The following is a 10,526-nucleotide window of genomic DNA, read 5'->3' as shown; positions in this document are numbered from 1 at the left end:
TGAAACTAGAATGTTGCACTTTTTCCCTTGGATCCTGTGTCTTCAGGGAAATCCAAGATTAAGAAAAATGGCATCAATATTACAGCTACAACGACTGAACGGAAGGTTAACTTTAGTCCATGGTTTCCAAATGCTGAAGTCTAAATTGATTGAATAAAGGAAATTTTGTCAAAGTCTATTGGACTGTATTGTTAGTTAGTATTCGGTCAATGATCGGTATCTGAAAATTCGCTATCTCCAGCTACATCGACTGAACGAGACACGACTTCTTGAGCTTCGGCGAGTGCAGATTCTTTCTCATCTGCACAATATAATATCTTCTTGATTGCCACAGCCAACTGCAGCGAATTTCAAGAAAACGATTATGACTTTTTTATGCAGCAAACATTTTGCAGCATATGCAACATTGTCAAGACCCGATAAAAGAAACAAGATAGAGATTCTTCTTAGTAACATCAGGGGAAAAAAATAAATAGCTTTGTTGTGTGCACATAAACCATGTCATCTAATCCCAAACATTTTAATCAGTTTAGCCACAGTTCGAACGCTAGCTTCATTAGTTTAAGGCCAGTCTCCTTTTCATTTTTATTTTTTTTTCATCTGCAGTTCCTATAAGGATATTAACAAGCGGTGTTCACCCATGAATAACAAACCACACCATTAAAGCTACTTCGCACCAATGGTGGAACCAAATTATCTATCCCAAAAGTATATTCATCCCGTTAGCCTCCCTCTCCCTCCACTACTGGTGTGCGAGAACCTTAGAGTTGAAGTACACAATCAAGATCAAATTTCATGTTTCTTAAGAAATGTGCCAGTCCATTAGAGCAGTTGCAACTAAGGCAATCCACTCGTGTTGAAGGCAATAATGTATAGCATCATAGTATTAATTGTGCTAACAATGCTTACCGTAAGATTTTCCAACTCGGGAGTCTGGCAAATTATTTCAACATCACGTAATTTTGCAAAGTAAAAATCTCTTTCCTTTTCCAAGAGGTCAACAGAGAGCTTGAGTTCGGTAATCTGAATAAATTTGGAGATATCATAGTGGAAATTAAACCATAGAGTAAAATGACAGTAAAGCCAATCCAACAGACTACCTGCATCACAATAAATAAAAATATATACACCTTTTGCCATGGACGAAATAATAGTGCTACGAGATCCCAAATCGGACATGGATCACTGCATTCTATAATATCATGTTTGAAGAAAAGTGACATTATTACCTCCTTTGTCATTGCATGAATCTCCACGGAAGAATTGGCCCAGGTGGCTGCACCACCAGATTTCCCTTGTTTGGCAACTGAACATGAAATGATTTTTTTAAAAAAAACCATGGCATGAATGAGGAAAGAAAAAATATTTAAAATGATAACATTTCGGGCTGACCAGATATCTTATTACTACCCATTCCATCAGGTAAGCCAGAATTTAGAGAGCGGTTAGTTTGCAATGACTTAAAGTTCTTCTGAGACCCCTTGATATTTCTCTCCTTTCCACCTTTAGTTCTGCGTTCCACAGGATCGTAATTCCTGGGAAATATGTTGAAAGTAAACATAAATAATATGATAAAACACACCAAGCTAACCCAAAGAAAGCATTACTCATTCATTATCCCGCCATTTACTGAATCACAATAACGTTTTAGCCATTGAAGAAACTCCAAGTTGTCCAATGGCCTTCCTTTCACCAGTCTGTTGACCTCAATATGCTGGAAATGACAAAAAATATGAATAGGTTATCAAATTTTTGAACTTAACACAATGGATGCTACCAAATCATTCACAAAAAAATGGTGATGCCAGCAAGAAATTGGGATAGAGGACTCCAAGAATAACAATAATGCAGAAAAGGATTACCTTTTCAATTTTGAGTTTGTTAAAGACGTCCTGGAGTACTTTGTAGTTCTGGATCATATCATATTCAGTCTTAGCATCGAAGTTCACCTACAACAGACTAATATGTCAGTAATGTCGCAACATCAAGACTTTGCTAAGTGGGGAATATTGGAGCATCCCTCGTCCAACCTATACCAACAAATATTATTCTCAAACAAATAGTGCAAAATGAAGTTATTGACCTTGTGCATGGGTACAATTCCTGGATAAGTCATGTCCATCATCTGACACTGCACGGCCCCAGATGCAGCCTAGATAAAAGTTATTTTATCAGGACGTAACATACCATATGTGGTTCTTCTATTAAAATTTAAGGTATTTAACATTTGAAACAATCTTATATGCAGAGATTAAAATAACAAAGAAGGTAATTTGGCATCCAATGACACCCACATGCGAGACAAATTACATGAGAAGCAACACAAGCCTTAAAAATGAGAAATAGCTATATTGCCAAAAACTACTGTTTTTTTTTTCTCATGGGCTTCAAGATGTCAAATCTTGCTTCTTGAGAGATTTCACTATTGCATATGATGCAATAAATACAGTATTTTTCGTTATTTTGTTATGCAATTATGGCTAGATAATGAATGCCATCAAATAAGCCATGTTAAAGAACACAAACCATCAAGTTCTCGTCCATAGTGCCTCTTCATCACTAGAAGAACCAACAAATCAAAATGGTCAACAAGATAATACAAAACCCAATATTAGACTCAGAATGCACCTACAATTGGATCAATTACTCCCATGATTGTGCTTTCGATTCTGACCAAACGGCACAATACAATCTATATCTTACACTTAAGCTCATAGTTTCTTCCAATACACATTCCTAAACCTTCTCGCTTTGATATTACAGCTTCCCAAACTCAGTTCATGCAGCCGCTTCCAACTCGAAACTCAAATTACATACCTTGACGTAGTTTACCTTCAACTTTTCCAATGTTCACAAATCACAAGTAAAGACTCATAAAAACATCATAAATACAAGGACTCGAACTTCAAAATACCAAGATTCGTCTTTTAATCTAAATTTGTAAGCGCAGCCCTCAGCAATTATCAAGAAATCAAGTTAATGAAACCAATACAGATCATCTATTGATGATATTGAGTTATAACAAAAAAAAACCAAATCAACGGGATCGAGTTAAGTTAGTTCCATGACATTTGTCCTCATCAATTATGATGTGTCACATTAAGAAGTTGTTTCATTTCACATACAATGCGACAAACAAACAGTTCCTGCTGGTATCAATGTCACATCGTAAACCACCATGAAGAACAAACAGTCTCTAACTACACAATTACCTTTTAATCTAATCTTTTTCCAATCTATTTTCCTTTTGATCCATCACATACTGTTTTCAAATACAAACAAAAATCTGCACCTGCAAAATCACATGCTTGAACATTCACCAAGTATTTCTCTGCATTGGAGTAGCATTCCTCGGAGAAAATTTAAGTAAAATGTCTCTAGGCCAATTCTCACATAAAACAATATAAGGCAAAAAATGTGGTTGGATTTAGCCGGCAAATCAAGTTTTTTTAGCACATTTTCAGGGTATAGTAACAGCAAATAGCTTGAAAGCAGAGTAAAAGCGTACATATCACCCGCATTTCCTACAAATTGCTGCAAGAATTTCCAGGGTAGAAAAAATCAAAGCACTCGGTTTATAAATTATTAAAACTATGGACTAAGCATAATAGGAATAGTTTCTTAATCCTTCTTTCATGACATCTATTAGAATGAATATCTTAAGTCAAAACTTTTTTTCCGAGGCTTTTCTCTTCGGAGAATAATCCCAGAAAATTTCCTCTTTCACAAAAATGATCAAAACATCAAAGACTGAGATAGAACACCAGTAACAGCCCAGGAATATGATCTAACCAAGAGCTTGTGTCAGATTAAGAAAAATGACATTAAGTTCGTCACTTTCGCAAAATATAATATGAAGCATTCTATCAAAAGCCAAAGAAACGTTCAGGAAAAAAATCCTAGCTTTATACAATCAAACCAATTAAACATTCCCAAAATATACACCAAAATATATATTTTATTTTAAAAGAACCACAGAGGAACATCAATAGAAACAAATGGGGATATGGGAATCGGGTTTTGATTTTTACCTCTTCAACACGACAGAGATTAAGCTGAAGCGTGGCATTGATCCATCCAAGAATCTCGTTCCTTCCCACGAAATATGCACTATCCATCAACCCTATATTTGATGCCATAACCGAAACTAGAAACAACAATTACCAAGGGGAAAAGGATCGACCCTTTAAAATTTTCGGCAAACTATTTCAAGATTCCCACTTGCAACCTGCATTCAAATTCTTGTTTGCAAAGATTTATCGCTTCTTTCCTCTATAAGAAGAGATGAATACGAAAATAACGGAGCGCAAAAAATGGGTTCTTGTAATTTAAAAATGTTGCGGTTCGTATTTGTTATTAAACACCAAATAAATGGAGAGTTAATTGATGAAATTAATGGATATGCCGTGAAAAAAGTAAAAATTCATGGTAAAAAGTAAAAATTTCAAACTCTCAAAATTTACCAAACTACACACTTTATAATATTTTTTCTCTCTACTCAATTGTGATTTTCTTCACAAATGAGATATCTATTTATAGGAAATCTTTACAAATAATCCAAAAATAAAATACATCATTACATACATCATCACACACTAATTTTCAATATTTACAACTCTTATTTTCAACATTCAAATATTCAACATTCAAATATTCAATACACACATTTTAAATATTATTTTCCAATACTCCCCCTTGTGATGATGATCATGATACGATGATGTCTTCATTACGTGTTTTTGTACTGCCTCGTTAAAAACCTTACTTGGAAAAACCCATTGGGATAAAAACCATAGTAAGGGAAAAAGAGTGCAGTCACGTAAACTCTCCCTGATGTTGACATGAACAATTCTTCACAAATTTCGTAGATTGCGCATCCCAATATTATATATGTGCTTTCTGAATATTGACGTAGGAAGTGCCTTTGTGAAGAGATCTGATGAGTTTTCACTTGATTGAATGTGACGAACATCAATACATCTATTCTTCTCAAGCTCCTTGGTGAATGCGAAGAACTTAGGAGGAATATGTTTAGTTCTGTCGCTTTTTATGTATCCTTCTTTCATTTGAGCAACACATGCAGCATTATCTTCATATAGTATCACAGGCTTCTCATCAGATGATAATCCGCAATGAAATTTGGATATGTTGGGTCATTGATTTTAACCACACACATTCACGACTTGCTTCATGTAGTGCAATAATCTCGGCATGATTTGATGAAGTTGTTACGAGCGTTTGTTTCTGAGAACGCCAAGATATTGCAGTGCCTCCACGAGTAAATACATATCCAGTTTGGGAACGTGCCTTGTGTGGATCAGATAAGTATCCAGCATCAGCATAACCAATTATACTTGGATTAGCATCTTTTGAATACAAAAGTGCCCAAGTCTGTCGTTCCTCGTAGATAACGGAATATATGTTTAATTCCGTTCCAGTGTCTCTTTGTTGGATATGTGCTAAATCTTGCCAACAGATTCACGGCAAAAGATATATCAGGCCTTGTACAATTTGTAAGGTACATAAGGGCACCGATGGCACTTAGATATGGTACTTCTGGACCAAGAATATCTTCATCATCTTCACATGGACGGAATGTATCCTTTTCTATGTTTAATGATCTAACAACCATTGGAGTACTTAAAGGATTTGCTTTATCCATATTAAAACGTTTAAGGATCTTTTCTGTATAATTTGTCTGGTGAACAAACATTCCACATTCTTTTTGTTCAATTTGTAAACCCAGACAATACTTGGTTTTTCCAAGATCCTTCATTTCAAATTCTTCCTTCAAGTATGACACAACTTCTTGAATTTCTTTATTCGTTCCAATGATGTTTAAATCATCAACATATACAGCAATAATTACGCATCCGATGTTGTTTTCTTAATGAAAACACAAGGGCATATTGAATTATTTACATATCCCTTTTTCATCAAGTGATCACTTAGTCGATTATACAACATTCGACCTGATTGCTTTAACCCATATAATGATCTTTGTAATTTCACAGAATAACATTCCCTGGGTTTTGAACTTTGTGCTTCAGGCATCTTAAATCCTTCAGGGATTTTCATATATATATTACTATCAAGTGATCCATATAAGTAAGCTGTAACAATATCCATAAGACGCATTTCTAAATTTTCAGATACCGCCAAGCTAATCAAATACCGAAACGTAATTGCATCCATCACAGGAGAATACGTTTCTTCATAATCAATTCCAGTCCTTTGAGAAAAACCTTGTGCAACAAGTCGAGCTTTATATCTTACTATTTCATTTTTCTCATTTCGCTTTCGAATAAAAACCCATTTGTATCCAACAGGTTTTACACCTTCAGGTGTAAGGACTATAGGTCCAAAAACATTACGTTTATTTAGCGAATTTAATTCAACCTGGATGGCATCTTTCCATTTTATCCAATCCTGCCGATTTTTACATTCACCAAAAGATTTTGGTTCATGATCTTCGTTATCATTTATGATGTCGATTGCCACATTATAAGAAAATATATCATCAATTTCATCTATATCTTTTCGGTTCCATATTTTTCCAGTATTAATATAATTGATAGAGATTTCATGATTCTCGTCAGTTTGTGGTTCTGACAGAACATTTTCATCATCATGTGTTTCTTCAGGAACACCATTCTCTATTTTGTGATCATCATGTATTTCTTCAGAAACGTCATTCTTTATTTTGTGATCATCGTGTTTCTCTATGAATTTTCTTTTTCGAGGATTTTTATCATTGGAATCGACTGGCCTTCCACGCTTCAGGCGTTTAATGACATCATGAGTATCTTCCATTTGTTTCTTTGGAATTTCAATTCGAGCAGGGGCATTTGCAGCATGTATATATGATTTAGTTACCCCTTTTGTGTCAGCAAATGCATCTGGTATTTGATTTGCTATTCTTTGCAAGTGTACAATTTGTTGTACATCTTTTTCACATTGTTTTGTTCTTGGATCCAGATGTAACAATGATGATACATACCATGTAATTTCCTTTTCGGTATGTTTCTGTTCTTCCCCCTAACATTGGGAAGATTTCCTCATTAAAATGACAATCAGCAAAACGTGCTGTGAACACGTCGTCCTGTCCTGAGGTTCAAGATATCGAATGATTGATGGACTATCATAACCGATATAAATTCCAACCTTTCTTTGAGGTCCCATTTTCTTTCGTTGCGGTGGTGCAATAGGCACATACACCATACATCCAAAAATTCTCAGATGAGAAATGTCTGGTTCTTTACCAAATGCAAGCTGCAATGGGGAGTATTTATGATATGCACTTGGTCTGATGCGAATTAATGAAGCAGCATGTAAAATTGCATGTCCCCATATAGAAATAGGGAGCTTTGTTTTCATAATCATTGGTCTAGCAATCATTTGCAGACGTTTAATCAATGATTCAGCCAATCCATTCTGTGTATGTACATTGAGCAACATGATGCTCAACAATGATTCCCATAGACATACAATAATCATTGAAAGTTTGGGAAGTAAATTCACCAGCATTATCAAGTCTAATTTTCTTGATTGTATAATCGGGAAATTGATTCCTCAATTTTATTATTGAAGCAAGTAATCATTGCAAATGCAACATTTCGAGTTGATAATAAACATACATGTGACCATCTGCTGGAGGCATCAATCAATACCATAAAGTATCTGAATGGTCCACATGGTGGATGGATTGGTCCACAAATATCACCCTGAATACGTTCAAGAAACATTGGTGATTCAGTTTGGATTTTGACTGGTGATGGTCTTATAATAAGTTTTCCAAGAGAACATGCTTTACATTGAAACTTATTATTCTGAAAGATCTTCTGGTCTTTCAGTGGATGACCATGTGTATTTTCTATAATTCTTCGCATCATTGTTGAACCAGGATGTCCCAATCGATCATGCCAATTGGTTAATATCGAAGAATTATCAACTACCATATTTGATTCAATGAGACTTATATGTGTATAATGCAATCCAGTAGGGAGCATAGGTAGTTTTTCAATCACATATTTCTTTCCTGATTTATATGTGATAAGACACATATATTTCTCATTCCCTTCATTCATTGTTTGAGTATCATACCCATGAGAATATATATCATTAAAACTCAACAAATTTCTTTTCGATTGTGGTGAATATAAAGCATCATTGATCAAAAATTTTGTACGATTAGGTAACAAAAATTGTGCTTTACCACATCCTTTAATCAAGTCTACAGGACCTGATATTGTATTTACCGTTGTTTTTGTTGGTTTTAGTTCCAAGAAATATCTTTTATTTCGGAGGATAGTGTGCGTTGTACCACTATCGGGTATGCAAACTTCAGCTTTGCTCATAGCATTTTCCATATTTGAACTTCAAAAAAATATGCAATGAAATAAATTACTTGCAATATATATTTAAATATAACACAAATCATAATTATACAATAAAACATTATTCTATGAATACATGAAAAATAGATTATTGTACATTTATATTCTACCATTATATTGTTCATTTTCAGAGAAATCCTTGAGAAAATCTGCAGCATCAATATTGTTCATTTCTATCCCACCAACATATTGATCATTTTCAGAGAAATCATTCATAAAATCACCAGCATCAAAATGAGTTGAATCACTCAAACGGTCACTGCGTTCAGTGAAGTTGGTCTCCTTTTCTTTCCCCTTTAATGATTCTTTATAAAGTTTACAAAGGTGCTCAGGGGCTCGACAAACTTTGGACCAATGTCCTGGAGTACCACATCTGTAACAAGAACTTTCATATCTTTTTGAGTGCTTCTCATTAACACTTGTATTCTCATGATGCCTTTTCTGTGGATGGTTTGGGACGTTCTTTTGAGATGAGTTATAAAAATAACTATCTCGATTATTTTCAAAATCACGGCCTTGACCACGACCACGGCCAATTCCACGTCCACGACCTCGACCTCGACCTCGACCAAAACCTTGTCTTTGAATTTGATTTTGGTTTCCAGGTTTAAATTCATTTTTACTTACAGCATTTACTTCTGGAAATGCTGTTGATTCAGTGGGTCGGGACTGATGATTTCTCATTAATAGCTCGTTGTTTTTTTCCGCCACAAGAAGACAGGCGATGAGTTCAGAATATCTCGCGAATCCACGTACTCTATATTGTTGCTGTAGAGTAATATTTGATGCATGAAACGTGGAAAATGTTTTTTCAAGCATCTCAGATTCTGTGACCTCATGTCCACAAAATTTTAATTGCGAGATTATTCTATACATCGCCGAATTGTAATCACTGACTTTTTTAAAGTCTTGGAATCTCAATGTATTCCATTCATCCCGGGCGGTCGGAAGTATAACTTCTCTTATATGTTCGAATCTTTCTTTTAATCCCTTCCACAAAGCCATGGGATTTTTTTCAGTCAGATATTCACATTTCAATCCATCGTCGAGATGTCGACGCAAAAATATCATGACTCTTGCCTTTTCTTTTGACGTGCATATGCCATTTTCTTTAATGGTCTCGCTTAGACCCAATGACTCAAGATGCATTTCTACATCTAGAGTCCATGGCATATAATTCTTTCCCGTGATGTCGAGCGCAACAAATTCGAGATTTGTTAAATTTGACATGATGGTACTAAAAAAAATTACGATGCATTTTATTAGTTAATAATTATTGCAATACAAAGTAACGGATAAAAAACAAGTACAAGTATTTGTAAAAATAAAGAAAACGCACGAGGAGGATATTCTCCGATAAATACAAGACTCGTGAGTATGACAACCAAAATAATTAAAAATATCCTTGAGAAAGCCATCTTCTTTTTTCTTCGAAAAATTTGATGATGAATAATTTTTAGAGAAGAAGAGAAAGTTGGAGTGATGGAATGTGTTTGTGAGATCATATTTATAGGGCAAAAACTAGCCGTTTTTTACCATTTATGACCGTTGGGGTACAAAAAAAATAAAGGTATGTATTTGTATAATTTTATGGTAATAATATGATATATATAATATTAGACATGTTTAAATAATTATGTATATCATATCATAATATTATAATGAGTGTCATAATTTATTTTGTTTAAAAATCTTATAGGCTTTTATACTTGTCGTATCCCTTACCGGGAGTGTGGGATGTCGTCTTAACATCCTCCCAGGATTTATAACAAGTTTATGAAAAATTTATTTTTATTATTTCTAATAATAACATTATATTGTATATTAAATAAATATACAATAAATAAATAACAAGTAAAATAAATATAATTATTTTTGTTACCTTTTTCTTCTGTTTGGAGCTTGGAAAAGTATGTAGGACTTTTAGAGCTTCGTGCTGATAACGTGTTGTGAAAAATTAAAAATTTATGGTAAAAAGTAAAAATCTCAAACTCTCAAAATTTACCAAACTACACACTTTATAATATTTTTCTCTCTACTCAATTGTGATTTTCTTCACAAATGAGAGATCTATTTATAGGAAATCTTTACAAATAATCCAAAAATAAAATACATCATTACCTACATCAT

General features: G+C 34.2%; 1 protein-coding gene across 2 annotated transcripts; it reads right to left on the bottom strand.

Moving 5' to 3' along the window:
- On the bottom strand, positions 1 to 4,396 carry LOC142540880 (microtubule-associated protein RP/EB family member 1B-like). Of its 2 annotated transcripts, XM_075647311.1 has the most exons (9): positions 4,032 to 4,396; positions 3,213 to 3,292; positions 2,084 to 2,152; positions 1,863 to 1,949; positions 1,608 to 1,714; positions 1,393 to 1,535; positions 1,230 to 1,306; positions 910 to 1,023; positions 1 to 338 (listed from the first exon to the last, which is right to left on the bottom strand). In XM_075647311.1, exons 3-9 carry the CDS (start codon positions 2,123 to 2,125, stop codon positions 207 to 209), a joined length of 702 nt encoding a protein of 233 aa, XP_075503426.1. In that variant the 5' UTR covers positions 2,126 to 2,152; positions 3,213 to 3,292; positions 4,032 to 4,396; the 3' UTR covers positions 1 to 206. The 2 variants fall into 2 exon arrangements, with proteins under 2 accessions (XP_075503426.1, XP_075503425.1); XM_075647310.1 differs by lacking the exon at positions 3,213 to 3,292.
- Between the last annotated feature and the right edge of the window lie 6,130 nt (positions 4,397 to 10,526).

The sequence above is a fragment of the Primulina tabacum genome, chromosome 3 (assembly GCF_025594145.1).
Source record: "Primulina tabacum isolate GXHZ01 chromosome 3, ASM2559414v2, whole genome shotgun sequence".
Lineage (NCBI taxonomy): Eukaryota > Viridiplantae > Streptophyta > Magnoliopsida > Lamiales > Gesneriaceae > Primulina > Primulina tabacum.
The sequence above is the reverse complement of the archived record's forward strand: the minus strand, read 5'-3'. Positions and strand labels throughout refer to the sequence as shown.